At 37.4% G+C, this 26,095-nt stretch overlaps 1 protein-coding gene and 1 pseudogene across 2 annotated transcripts; one reads left to right on the top strand and one right to left on the bottom strand.

Annotated features, from left to right (window-relative positions):
- Window positions 1–836: 836 nt before the first annotated feature.
- PANK3 (pantothenate kinase 3) lies at window positions 837–25,271 on the bottom strand. 2 transcript variants are annotated; one of them, XM_026007446.2, is made up of 8 exons: window positions 25,201–25,271; window positions 24,913–25,069; window positions 15,592–15,944; window positions 13,940–14,193; window positions 11,337–11,513; window positions 10,552–10,675; window positions 8,359–8,484; window positions 837–7,217 (listed from the first exon to the last, which is right to left on the bottom strand). In XM_026007446.2, the coding sequence occupies exons 2-8, from the start codon at window positions 24,938–24,940 to the stop codon at window positions 7,167–7,169; spliced, it is 1,113 nt and encodes a 370-aa protein (XP_025863231.1). In that variant the 5' UTR covers window positions 24,941–25,069; window positions 25,201–25,271; the 3' UTR covers window positions 837–7,166. The 2 variants fall into 2 exon arrangements, with proteins under 2 accessions (XP_025863231.1, XP_025863240.1); XM_026007455.2 differs by lacking the exons at window positions 11,337–11,513; window positions 25,201–25,271 and having other exon boundaries at window positions 24,913–25,090.
- LOC112926412 (large ribosomal subunit protein eL36 pseudogene) lies at window positions 19,939–20,340 on the top strand (annotated as a pseudogene).
- Window positions 25,272–26,095: the final 824 nt, after the last annotated feature.

The raw sequence follows: 26,095 nt of genomic DNA, 5'->3' as shown, positions 1-26,095 counted from the left end.
GCCCGCTTCCCCCTCTGCCTGTGTCTCTGCCTCTCTCATGAATAAATACTAAATCTTAAAAAAAGATTTTATATATTTATTTGAGAGATAGCAACAGAGATAGCAAGAGAGAGCACAAGTGGGGAGGAGGGGGAGAAGCAGGCTCCTTGCTGAGCAGGGAGTCAGATGTGGGGCTTAGTCCCAGGGCTCTGGGATCATGACCTGAGCCGATGGCAGAGGCTTTTTTTTTTTGAGATTGATTTTATCTATCTTTTATTGGGGTTCAATTTGCCAACATATAGCATAACACCCAGTGCTCATCCCATCAAGTGCCCCCCTCAGTGCCCATCATCCAGTCACCCCCACCCCCCGCCCACCTCCCTTTCCACCACCCCTTGTTTGTTTTCCAGTTAGGAGTCTCTCATGCTGTCTCCCTTTCTGATATTTCCCGCTCATTTTTTCTCCTTTCCCCTTTATTCCCTTTCACTATTTTTTATATTCCCCAAATGAATGAGACCATATGTTTGTCCTTCTCCGATTGACTTATTTCACTCAGCGTAACACCCTCCAGTTCCATCCATGGCGAAGCAAATGGTGGGTATTTGTGGTTTCTAATGGCTGAGGAATATTCCATTGTATACATAAACCACATCTTCTTTATCCACTCATCTGTCGATGGACACCGAGGCTCCTTCCACAGTTGGGCTATTGTGGACATTGCTGCTATGAACACTGGGGTGCAGGAAGGCATAGGTTTTTAACCAACTGAGCCACCCAGGTGCTCCTCGGCTGAAACTTTAATCAGAGTGAAAATGTGGGAGTACAATATATAAAATGAAATAATAAAAAGACACATATTAAACAACTTAGAGAATTTATTTGGAAAGTAGGAAATAAAAAGAATGATTTTAACATTTATTTAGAATACGAACCAAACTAGAAAAAGTTAAACTACAGGAAAGAAGGCAGATAGTACAGAAGTTGGCTTAATGGCCATCCAATATAAACAAGCAAAACCTAAGTTTCTTTCATGCAAATAAGCATTAAGGAGAAGGGCACAGGAATGTTTACAGAACAGGCCACAACAAATATTTTAAAAATTTACATAAGAAAATGTACATAAATGAAAAAATAAACTAGACAATTTACAAGAAATGTTTTATAGGTACAATAGGCTATAAGTTAGTTTATTATGAATAAAATTTATAGCACATCATACATTTTTACATCACAGATTCAGTGTTAAAAGAATTCCAACATGACAAAAGCTTATTAGACTTGACAAGAAGAATGTGAAGGACAGAATAAGGCAACTTAAACTGAAATGGCTTATATAAGTAAAATTAAAACATACAAATATCTAGATATGATTTGGTCAATAACTGGGCAGAATTAAGACAAATGTCATTTACTTTAGTTAAAAAGTGGAAGTCTCAATATAGTTCAAATAAAAAGGGAAGCATACAATTTGTAAAAAAAAATAATAAAGCCGTCTTCTTATTAAGGCTTACATCCTAATTCCATTAATTATAGTTGGGACAAAGAGACTAAGATATTGATGTTAGGTTGTACAGTTACCTTTTGTTTCTAAGTGTTTGTTCTAAATGTTGTATACCTCAGAAAAAAAGTCGTAAATTTCAAAATGGCTTAATATCTGCAATAACCACTGATTGTGCCATGTATGATGTCCATGATTCAGAGATACAAATAAAGCTAAAATAATCTCAAACTATTTGCATTACTTATGTATATTTTACAAATTATGTAAAAGTTCAAATGTTTTCTTTGAAAGCTACTGAAACTATAAGCAATGCAATGAATAAAAGATGTTAATAGCAAAAAAAAATTCAGCAATATCATAGAATTGAAATTCAGTTGCATATTTTATACAATTCAAAACCTTGAATTTTAACTTCATTAACTCCTTTGAAAAATATATTCATTAGTTCTTTTAAACACAAAATTAGTGGCAGCTGCAGCAAAATCACTGAAAATTTTAATCTCTTAACTACACAAAGAGCCAACATATAAAGATTTCTAAATTTTTTTCTTAAGGAAAAAAAATTATTTCCCCTCAAACACATCATTCAGCACTATGTAGTACTTGAAGTCTCAGTATCAACTCATTGCTACATTGATTTTAAAATAACAAGCTGGGAATGTCAGAACCATTATTCTCAGACAATTCTAAGGATAAAAGTATTTTAGGTCTTCATCATATTTGATGTAAATGACTAGAACACAGGATATTTCAACTCACTTGGAGGTAATTAAAATATAGTTTTAGAAATTTCACTAAGAATTGTGTTTGACAAAAACAGTAATTCCTGGAAGAGTTTATCCCACATCTGTTCTTACTCACAATGACCAGAAAGAAGAAACAGCTTGAAGAAAAGGGCCACTAAAAATCTCAAATATATCTAATATTCAAACATTCATGAATTTAGTGGGATGTTCCTTTTTGTACAATGGAAAAGTTATAATAATGTCCCCATAATTTTAAAGTTAACACAATAAAAATTCCAGATACTTCCACAGATAAAAGCGTGTACACACATGTGCACGCACACATACACCGACACACACACACACTTTACTATATATATATAAAACCCCTCATATTACTTTAAGTCTATCTACTTGGCCAGTATAGGCAAGAACGTAACATTATGAGAGAATATCTAATACTATTCTACTGGTTTGGTGAGAATCCAGAATCTAGTGCCTATCAACACATATAAATCATATTAACTTCAAAACAGGACACCACGTATCTAAACAAATTATTTTAGTCTTTCCAAATGCTGCCATGAATAGAGCAACTAACTGTCTTTTTTCAGGATCCTGATGGTAAATGAGTCATTTCCCCATTGTAACAAATCAATTCCCTCATTTTATAATGAAAGAATGTAACAAAGAATTTAGACCACTGGCTGGCACAATTTCTAAAATAATGCCAACTTACCATCCTACATCCACTGAACACACAAGAGATAACACAAGCAAAAAAGACTGCTTTGACAAGACATTTGAACTTTTCAGAAGTGGAAATAACTCAGAATTTTAGATATGGTCAAAAAGCTAGGGTGATTTACTTTTTATATCACCATTATTTTTATTAGGCTATTAAAAATACCTTAAAGAAAGAAAAAAATTACTTCTTTTGGTCTTTATTACAAGGCTCAGTAGAAAATATAAGACAACCACTGTCTCAAATATTGAAAATAGGCAGTAATACAGATAAAGCACATTATTTTCTGAGGTTATCTGATGATAGAAACAAAGTTGGCTGAATTCCTTATTAGGAAAATAGGACATCAATGACATTTCCTGGCAAATCATCTTAAATAAGGTCAAAGAGTATTACAAAAAGGCAATATATTTCTAATATTTTGTTTATACATACCACAAAACTCAGTTAAAGGCAAAATAATAGACACTCATTTTTTTTCTGGTGATTATCCTTTAAGAGTTTTTCCATGGCTTTAAATAAGAAAGGATTTCTAAGCTATATCCTCAAATGCAACGGACTAAAAAGCATAAAGTGCTCAACAGAAAAAGATATACTACACAAAATATGAACATTTTTGCATATAAAAACAAGCAAAGTGGTTATAAAGGACATCTGGAAATCATTGCCTTGCTAAGCTTTCCACCCAAGAATGCAACCTTAGAAATCAAGGCAAGATGTGATGGACTGCTCTTAGAAGGCAAGAGTTCCCATCTGACATAGAGGAAAACCTTTCCCTTTAGCTGCATTTTTCTTAAAGACACGGGACTTTCAGGAACTAGTACTTATAATACAGTAATCACATTTGCATGCAAAGGTAAAAAACTCGGGAATCTTTACAGAGTCTAATATTTGGCAAAAAATCTGAACCTCCTTAAAGACTGTCAATGGCCATGTCTGTTATTGGCAATGGCACTGACTTTACCTAAACAAAGAGCCCACCTATTTAAATTAGAGTAGCTAAGCAAGGAATGCCCCTGTTGACAAGCAAGCAAGTCTAATACTATGTCTTTGGAGAAATTGGGTATAGAACGAAAAGCCATTAGTTTTAAATGCCTCTAGTTAAAAGGCAATATTTTGGCGGGAGAGGGGGTATTGGTAGCAGAAAGTTCTAGACATTGTGTTCTTTATCAAGTCCCCAAATAGATAGTGCTCTTTGCATTTGAAAATACCAGTTTTTAAGAATGAAAATTAAATCCAAAAATTATAAAGGTTCTCTTGTGTGTATAAAACTCAATGAAGAATTAAACGGGCCTCTTTTTAGTCCTAAAATTGTCTTCTCAAAGTTCAATTAGATAAGGTTGGGGGAATTTAAGTCACTGGAATCATCAAATTTGCTTCAGTGAAGGAAAAACACATTCTGGAGACTGTTGAGGTCAGTCAGGATGGTTTTTGGGCAACTTTATCAGTATCACTGTAAAAATGATACACGGTTATGATGAAATGGCAGGATTCAATGTAAGGTATTTTTGAGTTGGCCAGAAATACAGCTAATCTGTGTAAAATAAACTAGCCCAAATGAGCTATTTACCTTCCTTCTGTATTTAAAAAAAAAAAAAACTCCCATAAAAAATAATATTTCCCATATCCCCTCTCAAACATTCTTTAAAAAGCCCTTATTCATAAAGTTTTAATGGATACATGATAGCGTTCATTTTTAAGAGCTAGCTCTGGAACTGCACTGTCTAGTACAGTAGCCACTACCCAAATTTGGCTCTTGAGAACTTGGAATGTGGTTAGCCTAAACTGAAGTGTGCCCTAAGTATAAATATACACTGGTTTTAAAGACAAACAAAAATAGGTATCTCCTAAATAACTTTCTATAGTGATTATATGTTGAAATGGTAACATACCAGACATACTGGGTTAAATAGAAATATATAATCAAAATGATTTTCACCTGTTTCTTTTTACTTTTTAAATGTGCCTACTAGAAAATGTCAAATTACATATGGCTTACACTTTATGTTCTTAAACTGTACAGTCTAATAGAAAGAGAGCTTTTAGGCATTATGCTGATTGGGCTTAGAACTAAACCTATTTACCACTGTATGCTTACAAAGAATTTTGTGAGGCTATAAAACAAACAAACAAACAAACAAACAAACAAACAAACTAGAATCTTGGCAGTCTATCACAACTCTGTGTTCACGCTGATTACTCCAGGAATTCTTGATTATACATGAGAATAGCCAAGATCAACAGTGGTGAAACTGTTGTTCATTGTATATGCATTTTAACAGGTAACTTCAGTTTCAAAGGACAAAAGTATGAAACACAGTCCCAAATTAACAAAAGCAATGATCAACTTAACTTACATGGACTCTGACCCTTCCATTCCTTTCTTAAAGACAGACCCAGATCTATAGCTGTTAATATAGTTTGCCATAGGTAACTTGAAATTATCACTTAAAAATAAAAACTTTTTATACAAATGTCCAAATCACAGAATTTTAAAATAAACTGAACGCATGGCTTTTTGTAATAACAGAAATATCTAGCTACAACAGTGGAAACATTAAAGTAAGAAACATTTAGTCATTGTAGATTTTTCAAAATGACTTACTGATCTAACATGAATTCCAAGTTCCAAATATTCTAAATTCTAAAAAGTTACCTTACATGCTTTTCCCTCTAAATTAAATCACTCTCATTATTCAGATGTTCATGTCTGAACATCTGAACAAATAAAACTGAATTTTAAATATTTGAGCACAAAATTTGAAAACTATAAGGAGAAATGTCTCAAGCACCTCTACTGCACATTGTTTTTTATGGAAAAAATTATGTTCCATAAAAACATATAAATACTTCTTTCTTCCTATAATGTAAACAATTTTTAAGCTCTTCAAAGCACATCCACATTTACTGGTAATTTAAGGAGGTGAATATTTTCCCCAAATCTACTTCTTAAACCAATTAATTAATTAACAGACTTAAACAACTTCACTGAACTCTTGGACCTCCAAAAACGTTAATGCCAAAGTAAAAATCTGAAAAAATTAATAACATTATAAAAAATGACTTCAAAATAGAGAACAAATTCCAAGGCAAGAGGATTTACAAATTTTGGAACTATAATGCCTTTATTACCAGAATGTATAAAACACTGATCCTTTTCTAATTCTGCAATACTGCCTCAGACTCCTACAGTTTCAAAACAACTCATCTTTTAGATTTCCATAACATCTCTTTAGAATAAATGTGATTAAATGTGATTTTGTTGCTGTTCATAATAGATTAAAGTCTCTGGCTTTGAAGTTTCAGACCTAATTAAACAGAAATGACTAAGTTCAGGCCCGAGATAAATGTGGTATAGAAGGAGCACAGGTCTCTATCAATGCACACAAACCATATTCTATTAGTATAGTCCTGGGACCTCATTAAATGGACTTTCAAATAAGTAATTAAGCCTCTAATTAAAGGATACAAAACATTTTTCAAGTATAATGATTAACATAAAATACAGAAAGTGCAATTATCACCGATTATGTTATTTTCTAGGATTCATCTTAAAATTCAGGATAATATTTAATAATAGTATTTCAATTAAATTATGGCATTTGAAAAAGTTTATACTTCTGGGAAAATATCACATAAACATGCTTTTTTGGTGAAGGAAATGTTGAGAAAACTACAAGAATGAATAATTAATATTGCCTTAACATTTCTAAAATCACAAAAAAAATGATCATCTTTGATAGCCATTTCAATAAGTTTGATACAGGGTATGTTACTGTCCACTTAGTAGTAACCAAGACACACAGAACACACTTGTAACAAATATTCAGATCCAATTATTTTCAGGAGCTAAACATTTCAGAGACTTTAAGATTTGTTTGAGCATACAGTACTGCAATAGTTGGCTACATAAAATAAATAGAAAATCTTCTGAGAGGAAGCTCAATAATCAGAGGCTGTATTGCATTTAAGGATTTAACACTGGCTATATACAGAAGGGAAAGCATTTCAATTAGAAATACTTCACATGTTACCAAGCTCTCTCTTTTAATATGGCAACTTTTAGCAGCTTACCACTGTGACATTTAAAAATCAACAGGAATAGTGCTACTCTGTTATCCTTTGGTTCCCAGTGACAAAATAATGCAGTAACAATGACTCTGGTTTTCAGTTCCTCATGGATGACATTTATTAGTAGAGAGAAACCTGATGCTTTTTAGCTGAAATTTGGCAGCCCAAGAAGTGCACCAACAGCTCCAAAATATCCCTGTATAATTTTAAAACAATTATTAACACAGTTCAGCTTTTAAATTAGTAGGCAATATTAACTACTACTGGAAACATATTTATGTAAAATCTATTTAAGAACATTTATTCAAAAACATCAATTTCTGTGTTGCCAGCTAGTATTTGAAAAATATGAAATATATATTTTCAAAGTGTGGTTTTTAGACACTGAAAAGCTTCTAGGGCTATTACTACAATTCTGAGCCCTTCTTCCCTTTCCTCAAAACAATTCCTTTTCTTTCACCTGCCAATCTCCCGGGCTACAGCATGCCACTCGGAGCCTGCACAGCAGCAGTTCATCATAGTGAGAGCAGGAACAACCCAACATAAACACAAGAAAATACTCTGAATCTGTTATTAAAATTAATAATACTTCCATTTGATCAGAAACAAAACAATTCAAGGTAGATTTAGTTAATCCAAAGTATTATATGAACTGATATTTTCAGATCAGAATAACCAGATATAATGAACGAATAGAAAAAAATTTTTGAATAACCTCCAAAATTTTAACAGTGGTCCTTCTGGAGGTGTTGTGGTGATAGGATTAAGGAGAATTTTCATTGCCTAATTATATATTTTTGTGTCAGTTCATTTTTAATATTTTTTTTATTTAGAGAAAAACAAAACAACAAAAGAATACAATTTAACTAAGTATACAGCAGCCCCATATTTACAGAGCTTGTAAGATCTAGTATCGCTCTTTCTTGGTCAGTGGAAGTAGGAAACTCCACCTTAATGGGGTGCCTACCAGGTTATAGTAACCCTTATCTCCCCAATTCAAATTGAAGTCAGGGACTCAATATACTATTAGGTAAATCATAGTTTTATACTTATAAGTACATAGTAATAAGCAATATATGAAACCTGCTTATAAAAGCATGCTATTGGGCAGCCCGGGTGGCTCAACGGTTTAGCACCTGCCTTTGGCCCAGGGCCTGAGCCTAGAGACCCAGGATCGAATCCCACATCAGGCTCCCTGCATGAAGCCTGCTTCTCTGCCTCTCTCTCTCTCTCTCTCTGTCTCTCATGAATAAATAAGTAAAATAAATAAATAAATAAATAATAAATAAATAAAAGCATGCTATTAAAATTTGCAAAGCATTATTTTCCTATCATACCTCATGCTCTAGAAACAATGCTTTCAGTTGGCCTTTTGACCAATAATCCAGTGCATATGCCAAAAGTTTCATTGAGAGAGTATTGACACGTAAAAAGTTTCCAACAAAGACAACTCGGTTTATTTTCTAAAAGGAAAGAAGAAAATGACATGAAATATAAATTATCAAGTGGATTTTATAATACAGTAGGGTTTAGAAAATCTCTACTTTAAAATGCAAACAACTACTACCTTTTTTTAGTGTCTACCACATTCCTGGTACATATTATCTCCAAAATCCTGAATATTTAAAATTTAGTTCAGGACATGTCACTACACATTTGTCAAAACCCACAGAATGTACACCAAGAGTGAACCCAATGTAAAGTAAGGGCTTTGGGAGATAATAATGTGTCACTGCAAAGTTCAATGATTATAACAAATGTACCAATCTGGTGCTGGATGTTGACAGTGGGGGAGGCTGTACAGCTGTAGGGTTCGAGGGTATATGGGAACTCTCTGTATTTTTCTACTCAATTTTGCTGGGAACCTAAAACCTCTCTAAAAAATAGTGTATTTTAAAAAAGCAAAATTCTGGAAAGACCCTAGTAAATGATTTTAGATGATACTTGTTTTTGAAGATGACCAATAAATAATCTATTAAGAAAGTAATTTGGAGAAATATTATTGAGATTAAAACCAAGGAAAAGTATTTTAAATGGGTTTAGGATTACTAACACTGTAAACTTGAGGCTTCTAGCATCTCTGGCGTCAGGCTAACCCATCAAGTCACCCTCTGCTAAGAAGATTTCACTCATTAATTTGGTTCTGTAGAGAACCTTGAAGGAAATTTTTTATGGAGGAACTGGTGTTTCAAACTCCATGAAACTTTTCCACTCTCACTGTATACTGAACTTTTGAATATACGTTTTTGCACACTGAGTTTGGATAGTGTAAACAGTGGCCTTAATTATTGCTAAGTCAAGTGGCCAGTGAAAATGTAGATCTACAGGGCTAAGAAAAAAGGTCTTGGATTATTGTTAGCCCATAAAAGTGAAATACTCCCTAAAACGTAGGTTAAAACATCCGTTAGTGGCTCCATCAACCAACTTACTACACTGTCACTGAGAAACAACATACTGGATTTAAACAGAATAATTCAAAGGATTAATTTGGGTTTTTTCACAATTGTTCTCTGCTGAAGCTTTTTTCCTCAAATATCTGCATGCATGATTATCTCACCTCTTTCCAGTATCTATCCAAGGGTCACATTTTCAATAAAGCCTTCCTTTAACCACTCAATTACTCAGCAATTTGTTTTCTGCCGATGTACTCTCAATTTTCTTTATTTTGTTTGATTTTCTTTTTTTAAGAAATACCACTTATTAACCTATACATACTAAAAATTTATTAAAATACTAGAATGCATGCAATCTCCACAAAGTCAGGGATCTTTGTTTTCTTCACTAGTGTACCCCAAGTGCCTAGAACAATGCCTGGCACATGGTTCTCTGTAAATACTTAATGAAAAAATGAACAGATGAAGGATTCCCTCAAAAAAGCAAAATTCCCAATTCATTTAAGGTATTTGATATTTACAAATATCAAATTAAAATTAAATGGGCAAATACATCTATTATATGAAGGCAGATTATATATACAATCTCCTTCAAATAAAAATAACCCAACAATGAGGGTAAACACAGGAGTACTTGCTTTTCCTAAGTATACATCATTCAAATTTCTTGTGAAGAACAAGTCTCAATGCCTTCATAGCCCTGTACAATGCTGCTTGATCCATATGCAACAAGGCAGCACTGTAAAGAAGCCGAAGGCAATAAGAAAACTTCTAAGCACTTGCTAATCAAATGTAACATTAATAGCAAAAAATACCCCTTTCAAAAATTAGTTACCTCAAAAATGTCCTATGTTTGGAAAAATTTTCTATCTTCAAGAGATTTAGGTTGTGTATTTCTGAAAAAGTTTGTAGATAAATTTGAAATGTAAATATCTCTTGGTTCTACTACCAACTTGAATAATCGGCTACTTTCTTTAAAGGTAACATAATTTGGTACACATGGTATATACAGCTAATGGAACCTTGGGATTTAACAGAGATCTCAATCCTACAGGTCTCCTTAAGGAACACAAAGAAGCCCTGCTATATATACATAAAACTCCAATCTATATTTTTCATATAGTTAAAATTTTTTACCTCATTAACAGCACACATTCGTGCCACAGAACCAATGTTATTGGTGATAGTAACTAAAGTAGCTCTTGCTAGATCTTCTTTACTGACAGTTTCTCGCTTCTCCTTATAAATCATATTACCAAAACTGCAGAGAAATGAAAAACAAAATTCTGTTGATAATAAGCAACATTTCACACATTTTATCCTACAGATAAATTTATACAGGTATAAAATATGGTATAAACAAGGTTACTGACTGACTCACTGAACTACACACATGGCAGAATACTGGAAATCACCATGAAACTCTGATAAATCCACAGAATAAAATACCAAGAGACTGTTAATAGGGGAGGGAAGGAAGGAAGGGGAGAGAAAAAGGAAGGGGGACAGAGGAAGGGGAGAGAGAGAATGAGGAAGGGGAGAAAGAGAGAGAAGGGGGGGGGGGACGGAGGCTGGCAGATAGACTAGGATATGCTGCTTGTTGATGAGTATACAGAATAAGTAGTATGCTGTATAATGGTATATAAATTTTACCTTCTGAAAGTTACCTTCTGTATAAGGGGGTGAGAAGGATATATATTTTTATTTGCATAAAGAAATACTGAAAGGATACTCAAGAATAAAATGGTTTCCTACAGGGTGTACCTGGGCAGACATAACGTGTATCTTATTTTTAAATTACATGAATGTTCAAAACTTGGAATCTAAGCCAGGTAGGAGTAAGCCTCCTTGTAGCTTCTTGATACGTTGCTTTCTAAAAACTAAATAAGCAACTTTAATTACAACATAAATATTAAACTCACCTAGACGCTACAGCCCAACCTGGCAGACCAAATCTTTCATAATCTCCCCCGTAAATATCACGGACCAGTTTGTCAGCTTGGGTGCTGTCACCTTTGGATGCCATTTCAAGAGCCTCTTCAAAACTTTCACAGCCAGTCAATAAACAGCATAAACCCAGAAATGTACCCCCTCCAAGGCTAAAGAAAATAAAGAAAACTGGGTAAGTTATATTTATAAAGTATTCTTTCTCCAAAATTAAAAGGAGTATTCATGTTATCAATATGCACAAAGAAAGAACACATTGCTAATGCCAAGTGCTGAAATATCAGCATAATGAAGGTAAGAAAAATGCCAAACCAAACTTGTCAGATGAAAAAATAAACCAAAGGGGGGAAAAATCAGTTGGCAGAAGCAACATGAAGGCTAGAGGGATGTTTTATATCTTCTATTATCTTTACCCAATTCCTTACACTTTATAATTGCTAAAAACAAATGCTTTATGTGTGGGGATGGGGAGGGAAAACAGTTTAAGTGTTAAAAAAAAAAGTAGTAGTATCATATGAATTAAAAGGAGAAAACTTATAACTCTAAATGGTTTCCAGGAAAATGATTTAGTGAAAGGCCTATTTACTTGCTCTGACAAGGCTGAAATCAATTCAATGTGACACATTAGCATTTTAGCATGACCCAAAAATGAATATGGTGAGAAAATTTGTCAGGCTGGTCAATATGTTAAGGATAAAAATTTACTTGGATATGCTGATAAAATGAAACCATGTCTCTCTAATCCCTAGAATCAAAACCTTTGCTCCCAGTCTCACCTAAATTTCTATTCTTTTCTTTTTTTTTTCATTGAAGTTCGATTTGCCAACATACAGTATAACACCAAGTGCTCAAACCATCAGGTGTCCTCCTCAGTGCCCATCACCCAGTTGCCCCATCCACCCGCCTGCCTCCCCTTCCACTACCCTTTGTTCAGTTTCCCAGAGTTAGTAGTCTCTCATGTTTTGTCACCCTCTCTAATTTTTCCCATTCATTTTCCCTCCTTTCACCTAAATTTCTAACAAACTCTATCCCTGGAATTTAGTTAACGGATTGAATTTCTTTTAGAATTGATTGAAGTAGGTAATACTTCCCTGTAATTCTATGGCATAGAGAGTTAACAATGGAAGCAGATTTTTGGAAACCAGAGATAAAATATTAAAGGGCGCCTGGGAGGCAGCCTGGGTGGCTCAGAGGTTTAGCGCTGCCTTCAACCCAGGGTGTGATCCTGGAGGCCCGGGATCGAGTCCCATGTCGGGCTCCCTGCATGGAGCTTGCTTCTCCCTCTGCCTGTGTCTCTGCCTCTCTCTCTGTGTGTCTCTCATGAATAAATAAAATCTTTATTTATAAATAAATAAATAAATAAATAGATAGATAGATAGATAGATAGAGGGCGCCTGGGTGGCTCAGTCAGCTGAGTGTCTGCCTTGTGTTTGGGTCATGATCCCAGAGTCCTGAGATCAAGCCCTGCATCAGGCTCCCTGCTCAGTGAAGAGCCTGCTTCTCGTTCTCCCTCTACCGCTCCCCGTGCTTATGCTCAATCTCTGTCAAATACATTAAAAAATAAAAATATCTTAAAAAAAAATACTAATTTAAGTATCATTTAGGGGTGCCTGGCTAGCTCAGTCAGTGGAGAATGCAACTCTTCATCTCAAGGTCATGAGTCTGAGCCCCACATGGGGGTAGAGTTTACTTAGATTAAAAAAAAAATTATCCCTTTAATAAGAGTACTACTTTAAAATGGAAATGAGTTTTTCTTCATAGACCTGCAAATCTTCCTCAAACAGGAGTCTCTACCCTCCTTAAAAGCTGATAAAGTATATATCAGAATCATAAGGACAATTTTAAATTTCATTTTACAACAATATTTCAGGCATTATAGAAATTAAAGAAATACCTTATGGGATATTTAGAACATTAATGTTATCCCATAAAGAGCTCATGTTAAATTTGTCCTCTAAGAATTATTACAAGAGCATGTGGATGGCTCAGTTGGTTGAGCATCTGATTCTTGATTTGGGCTCAGGTAACGATCTTAGGGTCATGAGACTGAACTCTGCATGGATCTCTGTGCTTAGAGGGGAGTCTACTTGAGATTCTCTCTCCCTCTGCCCCTCCCCCCATGCTCTCTCTTGCTTTCTCAAATAAATGAAATAAATCTTGAAAAAAAAAATTATTACAATGTTATCCGATACCACACTTAAATATTAATCTGATCCAACCATCATGCAAGCTGACCAGTGGCAAATTTCAGGCTTAAATATGTTATAAAACAGTGAAAACCAACAAGAATGCTTTGGCAAATACAAGTCATTAGAATCATTCCAGATAAGAACTCCCTCTTACAATTATGGAAATTTTGATGCCAACTGATGTTAAGCAAATGTAAATATGTAATGATTTTAGTTTGAATCTTTATACACATACCTTATAAAACAATATTATTTGCAACACTTATACTTACACATCTACATTTTTTGCTACTGCACAAATGCATGTTAGAGGCTAGCATTAAGATGATTTCACAACTTCTGTGTATAAAACAACATGAATGCTGCAATAAGTACAAAAAGGTCACTACCTTGTCCCGGTTACTCGTTTATAGTTGTCTTTGGAATGGACTGCTAAAATACTGACTCCTGAACCAATGTTCACTATCAGCAGTGGATAGGGATCATCCAGGTTAAAAGGCATCTTTTGGCATCGCTCAGGTTCTGAGGCATTAGCAAAATAATAGCACTCTGCTTGTCCATTGAAACTGACAGAATCTATATACAGCAAGCCCTTTACAAGGCAGTCAAGTTCATCCAGTTTGTGCAAGTGGAGGTTTCCAATCTATAAACAAACAAAACAAAACACCATAGAATTTTATAAAGTGAAAAAGGGACAGTATTCAAAATACTTGGCTCAACTGCACTGTATGTGTAATTTTCATGTACCTTATAAAACTTGAAAATCATCTATGACCCATACATTTTCACTTGTTTTGTTTCGTGTCGTTATCTCTTAGTCCAATGGTTCTCAGTGATGGTGGTATTACCTTTGGATGCATTCTGGAAATTTGTGGGGATATTTCAGTTTTTACAAAGATGGAGAGGAGAGGAGAGGAGAGGAGCAAACTAACATTTAGTGGGCAAGGACTTCTTATGTTCAAACCATTCAATAAATTGAATGCAAATCAGTATTATCCATCGAAAGAAAAAAATGAATAACAATTTAGACTTTTAAACTATCTCAAAGTTTAAGGGGCTCACTTATGTGAGCCATATAAGTGATCACTTACATTCTATTCACAGACTTTTCTAATGTGAATTTAAGAAATTAAATGGTTTATGCATGTTTTCAAAGAAAACAAATTTCAGTAGCCCCAAATGCTAACTTTCTTTTATTCAAATGAAAGGACTAATGAAGAATGAAGAAGCTTGGCAAACCCCCACTAGTATATAATCAATGTTACATAGTCCTCTTGCCATATCCAAATGACCTCCTTTGAGATAGGAACATAGTAAGGCTGGTGGATAAAACCAGAAAAAAGGGAAAACAGGGACTCTCATTCAGATGTCTACTTAATCAAAGACACTGGCCTCAGCTGTTTTTGTTTTTAGTGAAGAGGCAGGGGCAGGGAAAGAGATGGCCCTGGGAGAAAGGACTGTATGGATAATACACAAAAGCAATGCAAACACATGTCAATAATAGTGATTGTAATTCAAACCCCACTTATATTTGGCTTTGTACACTGCCAAATTCATTGAAATCCCCTTTTATTGTAGCTTTATAGCAGTCCCTAAACTTGGCAAGTTTTACCAAGTATTATGTACAATAAGCCCAAATCTGGGCAATTTTTTACTCAGTCTATAAAGGTGTTTAAGTGCCCCAAATGAAAAGCTAGTCATGAATACAAACTTCCTCTGTATCCAGCAGGGGGAACTAATCTAGGCAACATGCTAGATGGGAACCTAGCCTCTTATTTTAAAAATAAGGAGGGGGCACCTGGGTGGCAGTTGGTTCAAAGTCCAACTCTTAGTTTTGGCTCAGGTCATGCATGATCTCAGGGTTGTGAGACTGAATCCCATGATGGACTAGGCCCACAGTGAGTTGTCTGCTAGTCCCTCTCCCTCTGTCATTCCTCCCACTCCTATACACATTCTCTCTCTCTCAAATAAATAAATCTTAAAAAAAAAAAAAGAAAGAAAAGAATGAGCATCAATTTTTGGCTTTGAGTAAGATACCTACTGTGCGAAAATCTTCTTCAAACTTGTAAGCACCACCTCCTGTAGCACATAGCACCGTGTGTAATGTTGAGAAGTTTTTATCTCTTCCCATCTGGATAAAAGTAGGCAGGTCATGGGTTGGAAATCTGATAAAGTGCAAGTTTCCTCTTCGGCCAAAAAGTGTTAAATCCTTCAGTTCAAGGTGTACATCCCGAATACCAGTGGATCCATATGCTACATTAGAAGTCAAATATTTCCGGATACTTTTTAGGCTCTCAACTTCTTCTTGTTCTTCCTCTGCTGTGATATCAATAGGTTCAAAATATGAGAGCTTTACTAGAGTCCCCCCAATGTCCATGCCAAACCATGGGAAAGCTGTGGATTAAAAAAACAAAAACAAAAAACATATGTATATGTGTATATATCAACTTTAGAAATGCAAATTAGGTACTAGTTAATTAGCCACAAACTTATATGCTGAATCATGCAGTCAATAACATTCTGGGGTAAGATGCTTCTTCTATGTGCAACTCAACTTTTTCCCTTCGAAGTATTACTTTATACATTTTCTAGAAACCTGTAACGTTAGATGCTTAGAGCTCGCCCAGGGCCTTTCAATTCCTGCTCAGGTTGGTATTCCTTTTCACCCTATTAAATACTCATCATATGCCCCAGGGGAATCAGGAAAAATTTGGACCAATAATTGGTCCAAATTTGGACCTGTTTTAATAAATAGGTCATTACCTAGGGCTTGATAATATTTCTAATAAGATTTTAATGTAATAAAATTGGCCTATAATTACTTCAAGTAACCTAAGGGAAAAAGTACCTCCTTAAAAAGAACTTATTCTTTGCTCATTAAACGTTATGTTTCTTTGATACATCTGGTTAATAAAATTAGCTGTTAATAATGTTGAAGAGAAGTCTATTGGGCACATTTGGGCAGGGAGTTATATCATTTGGGTTTGGGACTTGGTGTTCTTTCACCAACTGGACTTATATGACTTTGGAAAAACCATTAGCTTCTCTGAATCCTAGTTTGTTCCAGGTCTGTTTCAATTCTCTGAGATTTTAAACAAAATGACAGAGACTCAAGAATAATTTAATACTTAATACAAAATACTCTAATACATACATTACAAAAAACCTCAGAACAAAATATACCTCACAGTTTTTTATATGTAAGCTGTCATGGGAAACTAGTTCCCTCCAAAATCTGTTTCTTAAATATTAGTATTTTATTTGATATATGTGAGTATTAGAAACCAGTAACATACAATTCAACAAGAAAGGATTCTATACATTTCTCCATTTCAGAATTTACACTTACTGAAATCAGTACAGTAAATAGTATTAAATGAGGAAGGAGTAATTCTAATTATCTTCTTCTGGAGAAATAGTTCATTTTTTTTTAAAAGCTCATTTATTTTTTGTATTTGAAACCCAAGTTTAGACATTAAAGACAGTGTTAAAAAGGAAACTTCTTTAAAAAATAGTAAAATGACTTAAGACTATAATCTGGGGGGTAAGACCCCAGCAGTCATAACATTTGTGTCACCTAAAGATTTTTACAAGCAACTAAAATATAAAAGAAATGGACTAAATTTTCTCAATTTTCAAATCCCTAGTAGCAAGCAACAATACTAAAATTTACAGATGAGAAATTCACAGCAACTGTTTGCTTGGACAACACACTGAAAGAAAAGACAATACAGGGTAGCTCTACTGATCCAGTAAGTCAGAGATGGCTTCAGAATTTTCCCAATCTGCTGAACAGGTAGATAATTAGGACACTTTTCAGTGGACATTACATAAAACATAGGAATGATTCTGATATAACTAAAATGATTTATTTTTTTAAAATTTGAGAGTGGAGAGAGAGAGGGGAGGGTGCCTGAGCGGGGAAGGACAGAGGGAGGAGAAGGAGAAGCAGACAGAGAGCCTGACTCTGCTGGATCCAGGACCTTGATATGATCTGACCCAAAGGCAGATACTTAAGTGACTGAGCCACCCAGGGACCTGATTTCTCTTATTTGATCATGTTTGATTCTAGATTCATGGGGGTGGGTGTACAAGTCACTGTTGCCACATAAAATGAATTTTGGGATAGAAAAATTTCTACAAGGGAAGATTTACTAAGCTAAAAACCTTTATTTTCCAAAGTTAAAAATACTTTAGAAATTAAGTTTATAGTTTTCCTACATATGTGTCAGGTGTCAAAATACATACAAATAAAAAGATTACTTCAGAGCAAACTACAATGCTGAAAAACTACCAGGCTCAAGGATCATGTTATTTTTATTTTCAGTCAGAAGTCCCTGTCTGCTCCCAGGTTTATAAATATTCAAAAACTGCCATTCTTGAAAGAAAAACCCAATTAATATTTATGTGAAGAACTTTTAATTCTTACATGAAACCATAAATTAAGTTTTGAAAAGACCTTACTGCCTAGGAAAATATTTGAAGTTTATAGATGAAATACTGGAGAGTAAGAAATTTTCTACTTTTCTTCTTTTTTTAAAAAATTTATTTATGATAGTCACACAGAATGAGAGAGAGAGAGAGGCAGAGACACAGGCAGAGGGAGAAGCAGGCTCCATGCACCGGGAGCTCGACGTGGGATTTGATCCCGGGTGTCCAGGATCGTGCCCTGGGCCAAAGGCAGGCGCTAAACCGCTGTGCCACCCAGGGATCCCCTCCACTTTTCTAAAGCTATGTAGGAGTACCACACTTTTTCATCCCAAGGGGTCAATGGCCAATTCCAAAATACCTAACGGTGAAGTAGGCAGTAGAAAAAAGGCTCACTGAATGAAATCGCTTGTGAAACCTAGGGTGCACGAAAAGTATTAACTAGCTCTTTCCCAAAGAAAACTATTGCTTAAGTATAATTATCATTAAAATGATAAAAACAAAAACCTTCTACTGCTTATCTATTTATTTATAGATTTTATTTATTTATTCATGAGAGATAGAGAGAGGCAGAGGGAGAAGCAGGCTCCATGCAGGGAGCCCTGGTTTCCAGGATCAACGCTCTGGGCCGGAGGCAGGTGCTCAACCGCTGAGCCACCCAGGGATCTCCCTGGTGGCTTGTTTTAAAAAGCTTTTCTTGATATATTTGCATGGAACAACCAATCTTGTCCTAGCTGAAAAACTCCACACAGAAACCAAAAAAACTTGTCTACAAAGTTATGTCTTATTGTTACAGTATATCAATCTGCAATTTCTTTTAAATTACATTAATTACTGAAGAATATTATAAGATATGTACGACATGCAACATATAAAGAATAACAACCACCAGGGATGCCTGAGTGGCTCAATCGGTTAACCGTCCAACTTTTGGTTTCAGCTCAGGTCATGAGATCAAACCCTGCCTTGGGCTCTGTGCTCAGTGTGAAGTCTGTTGAAGATGGTCTCTCACTCTAAAATAAATAAATCTTAGGGATCCCTGGGTGGCGCAGCGGTTTGGCGCCTGCCTTTGGCCCAGGGCACGATCCTGGAGACCCGGGATCGAATCCCACGTCGGGCTCCCGGTGCATGGAGCCTGCTTCTCCCTCTGCCTGTGTCTCTGCCTCTCTCTCTCTGTCTCTGTGTGTGACTATCATAAATAAATAAAAATTAAAAAAAAAAAAAAAAAAAAGAATAGCCACCAACAACCACAAACTCATGAGATAATATTACCATTCAATTTTAAATCTTTGAGTGACTCACTTTTTTACACTGGACTAGAGAAACAGAATGTTTTATGAAATAACTGTAAATTAAGTTGGAAAAACTGTATAATATCTTTAAGGGTTATTGCCTATAGAGGTTGTTTTTTAAAATTAAGAATGCAAAGACCCCAAGAATCATCTCACATCTAGCCTATGAGATATGTCTGTTCTTCTTTTTTTTTTAAAGATATGTGGTCTTTTTTTTTTTTTTTTTTTATGATAGTCACAGAGAGAGAGAGAGAGGCAGAGACACAGGCGGAGGGAGAAGCAGGCTCCATGCACCAGGAGCCTGATGTGGGATTCGATCCCGGGTCTCCAGGATCGCGCCCTGGGCCAAAGGCAGGCGCCAAACCGCTGCGCCACCCAGGGATCCCAGATATGTCTATTCTTAAGGGAAGCATAACTACAGATGCTATATTGTAGACAGTAAATTTCTCAGTAATCATGTGCAAACTAGAACACTGCATGCCCTTTCTATTTCTTAGTAAATCTCAATTATGACAATTTTCTTCTTAAAATCAGGAAGTAAGGACTGGAAGAACTCAGCCTTGCCAGTGACTCTAAAGAAAAAAAGTTGGTAACAGCCATCTTTGGTATAGTGAACTTTTAACTCAGCAGAGTTCTGGAATTCATTCCCTTATGCCAAAGAGGGGGAAAAAAAATCACATTAAAAAAGTATGGAAGCCCTCTGCCCCAGGAGCCATGGAGGAGCAATGCTACCATAGCAATGCTATGGCTCTATGCTACCCTATGGCTGTGGGCCTCAATGAGGGCCACAAGGTGAGTAACAGTAGAAGCAAGCCCAGGTATAGCTGCTGCTGCCATGGTCACCTCACCAAACACACCAAGTTTGTGCAGGGTATGATCCCAGAAGTATGCTGCTTCGTCTCATACGCCCCATATGAACAGCATGAGTGGCACATGCAAGATCTCGAAGGACAAGTGTCCCCTCAAGTTCATCAAAAAAAGTGTGGGGACTTAAAACCGTGCCAAAAGGAAAAGAGGAAAAGAGCAATGTCCTGGAAGCCACGAAGAAAGCAGTAGCCAAGAAGGACTGAACCCCCTTCCCTCTGTATATAATACAGCTTCTTTGGAACTTGAAAAAGTTAAAAAATTTTTAAGTAATCTTTACACCCAACGAGGGACTCAAACTCACAACCCCAAGATCAAGAGTCCCAAGCTCTAATGACTGAGCCAGTGAGGTGTGTCCTACAGAAAACACAAATTCTTAATAATGATCCACTCCTATCATTTAGTAAATGGTATAATTACTGATCTTTACATTTTCCAGTACATTAAAAAAAAAACAAAACAAAACCTTTTTTTGTCACTGACCAAAATAGGAGGGGAAAGGGGCATGGAGCTCAAACTTTGTTTGCAATTCCAAGTATGAGGCAAATATAAGTACAACCACAGGTCCACTAATATAGCTCATGAGGTAAGAAAAATATCTGTTTCCTAAAAAATCAGGGAAGTATCTATACCTATAGCTTTGTTGCTTCTAGCCAAGAGATAGGTTAAAAGTAGGTTACCAGTGTGTGAACAAGCTACTTACTGCATACAACCTAAACATTTTTTTTTCTTTGATAATAAAACTCTCCATTGCCAAGGTGAAAATAATGAATGAAAATACACATTTAAGGGGATCCTTGGGTAGCTCAGCGGTTTAGCGCCTGCCTTGGGCTGAGGGCGTGATTCTGGAGTCTGAGATGGAGTCCCACATCAGGCTCCCTGCATGGAACCTGCTTCTCCCTCTGCCTGTGTCTCTGCCTCTCTCTCTCTGTGTGGCTCTCATGAATAAATAAAATCTTAAGGGATCCCTGGGTGGCGCAGCGGTTTAGCGCCTGCCTTTGGCCCAGGGCGCGATCCTGGAGACCCGGGATCGAATCCCACGTCGGGCTCCCGCTGCATGGAGCCTGCGTCTCTGCCTCTCTCTCTCTCACTGTGTGCCTATCATAAAAAAAACAAAACAAAAACAAAAAAAACAAACAAAACAAAACCAGAATACACATTAAAAAAAAAATACATTCCATAAATCATAAATGCAAATAAGTATTTTGATGATGGCAAATACGTGCTGCCCTCTCAAGACTTTCCTACAATATATCTGACCTTCAAAAAATAACTACTTTTCAGCTGAGCCTAACAGAGCTGCCATTAGCCATCAGTAACAAAAATATCCAGAACTATCATAAGCATAAAGTGCTACATCAAGAATTATCTCTCTTACAAGACAGACTGTATATGAAGAGACCTGCCGTGTCCAATCCCCTTGATATCTAGCCATGAGGCAAACTGTTGATTTCTAACAAGATGTGTTATAAGAGTTTGGTGTCTTGCTAGGTGTTGTAAAGGGGTGGGGGAGAAATATTAAAGAACTGTTTAACTGCTAATGGCTCCATGTAGATTTCAGCCCAAAGGGATCCTTTGGGACCCTTTGATGAGAAAGGGACCAAACGATGAAAATGTTCAAAACATTAGTGGATTATTTTAAAAAGCAAAATTCTAAAATGGGCATGTGTGCAGGTAAATTCTGGGTATGCTTGATGTTCTTGGATAAAAAAGACATGCATTTTTGCTTTTCCCAATAATCATTCCAAATAAAAATGTTGGTATTTTGAAACAGACTAAAAAAATAACTACTTTTACATCTTTAGTATCATAATTCCTTAGAAAAGCATCAGGTAAATATTTTTTCCCCCTTTGGTAAATTAGGTACATCAAAGGAAACATTAGAAATTATATTCGATTGTACCTTATCTCATCATCTACTGGAAGGGATTTTTTTTTTTAAGTAGGCTCCACATGGTGCTTGAACTCACCACGTTGAGATCAAGACCTGAGCTGAGATCAAGAGTCAGATGTTTAACGAAGGGAGCCACCCAGGCGTCCCTGGAAGTGATCATTCTTAAGTAATGATTCAATTTACAAACAGGCCAATCAAATTATATAGAAGCAAACCACACACATATGCCATATACTTTGCTCTGCTCTTGACAAAAGCTTCAGGCAACAGCTTGGGTTAGCAAAGCAGAGACTCAAAAATCTTTATTTTCTCAAATTAAAAAAATGTATCTTTTATTATCATCTTGTTAATTAGGCTACAAGCCACTAAGGTAAGCAAAACAAATGTCGAACATACCTTAAGACATCCTGTCAGTCGAGGTACAAGAGGAACTCATGGCTGTTTGGCTTTTTAATATCTAATATTTAAGCAGTGTGAAAAACTTAAGGTAAAGCAAACACTGCCGGTGTTTTTGCAGGTTTCCATATTTTCACTAGCAAAAGTTTTTCATTAGGTTAATGTTTGACTTTATCCCTCCCTTGGAGTTGAATTAACACATATTTCAAATGTTAATCTTTTACTATATAATCTGGCAGATGAAACTAATTCATTTTCTTATTTTCTGGTTAAATACACGCATCTGATTTATAACCTTGCAATATATTATGTATGTATCTATTATGTATGTATATATGTATCTAAAAGCAATGTTTTCTGACACTTAGAAATGTGAATGTAAGAATGTGAAGCCAAAGCCATTTGTTTAACGCTGCAATGCATATAAAGATAGTACTTTAAACATACGAAGGGCTCACTAAATTTATAATTATTCAAATAAATAAATTTATAATTATTAGAAAAACCCCTATACGAGTACTTAAAAGCAACAAAAATGTATCTTTAGCTAATCTGAGTGTTCATGTTCCTAAGAACATTAGAGATAACACTTGCTGGTTACATATATTTATAATCCATAATTGAAATACTTTCCTTCACAAAGAAAAACAAGATGTTCTTTACTTTTCCTGTAAAGAACTGAGGAAGCAGTAACGTCATCTTCTACACAAAAGAAACAGGAAATGTTACGTTAGACTTCTAAATCATATTAACTGACTAGTGTTTCAGTATGTCTCTTTCATCATTAATGGTCTCATAATGTAGTAATACGTAACTTTAAAAAAACAGGTGTTCTTTTCTCAACCTAAAGTTTATTTTATAAACCTTTATATCTTTGCTGAAGCACCTCTGACAGAGGTGGCATTCTTACCTGATAACAAGTGTGCCCAAATCTAACAAACCAATTATCATGGCAAAAAGACTATTAACTGTAAGAGTGTGCATATGAGCTTGTCATTGTTCAACTTATTTTACTAAATGGAAGTTCTAAGACAAGCAGGGAAAATGTTAGTTAAGATGTCCAAGTGTTCTGTATTACTGCATCTGTTCAAGATCAGTTTAATTTAGCAACTGTAAAGAAAACTAGAAGTGGTTCTATATTCCTGTCACCTAAGCCTTCACGTCACTATTTTATAGACTCCTTGAACAAGAACTCTTTCACTATCATAAGAAATCATCATTAAAATACCTATCTCTTAAGCAGGCAGATGAAACCACCAGATCAGAAAGGTTTCTCTATTTCGACTAAATTGTACCCCCACGGGTGCAGAAAAAAGAACACTGGACTATGAGTCAGTCCACTCAGGGAACCTCATCAGCACAGAGTTGGTTGGTATAGCCTTGAAAAGTTACTCTGGGGCTAAATAAACTCCATTTCCTCATCTGTAAAAATCAAGACCAAATCATCTCACATTTAAATAACAATGAGTAGTTTTTAGAGTGCTTTGGTATGCTGCCTTTCTGGTGAAGTTACAAGAACTTTGACGGTCCAGAAGGGAAGGTGTCCATGCTCCCTTTTGCAGATTTCTTAGGTCTGTAAGATCACATGAGACAGTAAAGACCGTAAAATACCAATACGACCCTAAAATAAGCATACATCCCCTAGTTCCTTTGGGAGAATGTACTTAGAAAGTCCGAAAATCGTGATGAGTGATTAAATAAGCTACTTACAGGAGTAAAAGGTCTTTAAAAGCCTAAAAATAAAAAGGAAAATTAAAGTTGACTTGCTCTTAAAACATGTGAAGAATATTTCATTAAACAGTACGTACATATACAGTCGTAGAAAAATCTCTAAGAGTATCCACCAAAATATTAATAGTGGTTAGCTCTGAGTGGCGGGAATACCCGTGATTTTTATCTTCCTTTTTGTTTATGTTTTTTTTTAAAATTTTGTTTATTTATTTTTTTTTAAAGCAAACACGATCTGTCATTCTAAACAAATTCTAAGCAAAAACAAGCCACGGCAATTACCCACTGGTAGGTGACCGGCGTGTTTTAAAAAGATTCTAATTGTAACAACAGTGACAACTCCCAGGAACACGCCGGATTTCAAGGACACAAGCGAGAAGCCCAGAAATCAGTAGGGAAAAAAGAAAAAACAAACAAACAGAGAGTGGTCAATGCCCCCGTGCAAATGAGGCCCGTTTCCAACCTGGTTTCAGGGGGAGCAGAGGGGGAGTGGACGGGCAGGTCGAGCACGCCCGGCCGAAGCCGAACGAAAAATCCCCGTAAGCGCGTCCCAGAACTCGAGGAGGACGTAAAGCGCCGGGGCGGCGGGGGCCTCCGGGGGCGGCGGGGGCCTCCGGGGGCGGAAGGGGCCTCGGGGGCGGAGGGGGCCTCGGGGCCCGCGCCCCCACCCCGAGCCGCAGGCCGGGGACCAGGCCGCTCCACAAGGCGCCTCCGCCCGGGGCCCAGGAGCTCTCCCAACCCGGCCCACGCCCCATCTTACAGGGTTTCTTGGCATCTTTAATCTTCATGGCGTCTGCGGAAGCAACCAGGGGCAGCCTCGGTCCGGGGCTCGCAGGGCAGCGGCGGCGACTCCGGAGGTGCCTGGGCCGCGCGGGAAGGCCCGGCCGGTTCCTCCCCTTAGGCCCGGCGGGGCGGGCCTAGGGCGGGGCGGCGGCGCCTGAGGCGAGGCCCGGCCCAGGGGGCGGCCTCCCCACCCCCGCGAGGGTGTGCCGGGACCGAGCGAGCTGGGGAAGGCCGCCGGCCTCGCCGCTCCGGGGCCCCCCGCGGCCGCTCCGAACAAAAGGCCCCGGTCCCCCGAGCCGCCGCCGCCGCCGCCGCCGCACTGAGAAGTAGCCCGCCCAGGCCGGGAGCCCACGTGACGCGAGCTGCCCCTCTCCGCTCGCCGCGGGCTGCTGGGGATTGTAGTTCTCCGGGTCCTGACGCCGCGGTCTTGGCCGGCGGCTGTGGGCTCGGACTACAAAGCCCAGGATGCGTCGCGGGCCCTCCTCTGAGGCCCCTCCGCTTCCGGAGATCGCCTCAGCGTGGTCCCAGAGAGAAGAGGGAAGGGCCTTAGTCACGCCAGCGACGGGGCGACCAATGGTGGCGAGGCGGGCGGGCGTGCGGTAGGAGTCGGGCCCAGGCCTGCCCCCGCCGCTGAAGGAGAAGGGGCAGGGCCGTCGGCGCGGGGACCGTCCTGACTGTTGTGTGAGTCGCGGACTTCCCCCGCAGCGGAAAACCTGGTGGCGGCCTCGTGGGGAGCGCCGAGGCCAGGGCTGTGGCGCCGGCGTTGAGGCCGACCCGTGAGCGCCTGTGTGAATCGGGTCCTGCGCGGCCGGGCCCCCTGGCCCAGTGGAGACGCCTCGAATGTCGTTGAAGTCGGGATAATAATAATAATGGCAGTGAAAACAGTAACTGACGTGTATTGGAAGTTGCCATGTCCTAGGCACTCTGCTAAGCACATCTTACGGAATTAGTTCAACTAACCGACCTCGTAAACTGCCTTACAGTCGTCATCATTCATCTTGAAGAGGTGGGAGCGGAGAAGTTAAAAAAAAAACAAAAAAACAAAACCTGCGGGGCTTGCCCTTTGCCACAGTTCCGGCCTTCCAAAGGGGAAGGTTTGCAGGGAAGAAAATTAGACGCTCCAGTTCTCACAGCAAAGACCCCCTTTCCCCAGGCCTCCT

The sequence above is a fragment of the Vulpes vulpes genome, chromosome 4 (assembly GCF_048418805.1).
Source record: "Vulpes vulpes isolate BD-2025 chromosome 4, VulVul3, whole genome shotgun sequence".
In the NCBI taxonomy this organism is placed as follows: Eukaryota; Metazoa; Chordata; class Mammalia; order Carnivora; family Canidae; genus Vulpes; species Vulpes vulpes.
Note: the sequence above shows the minus strand (reverse complement) of the source record. Positions and strands in the feature narration are given on the sequence as shown.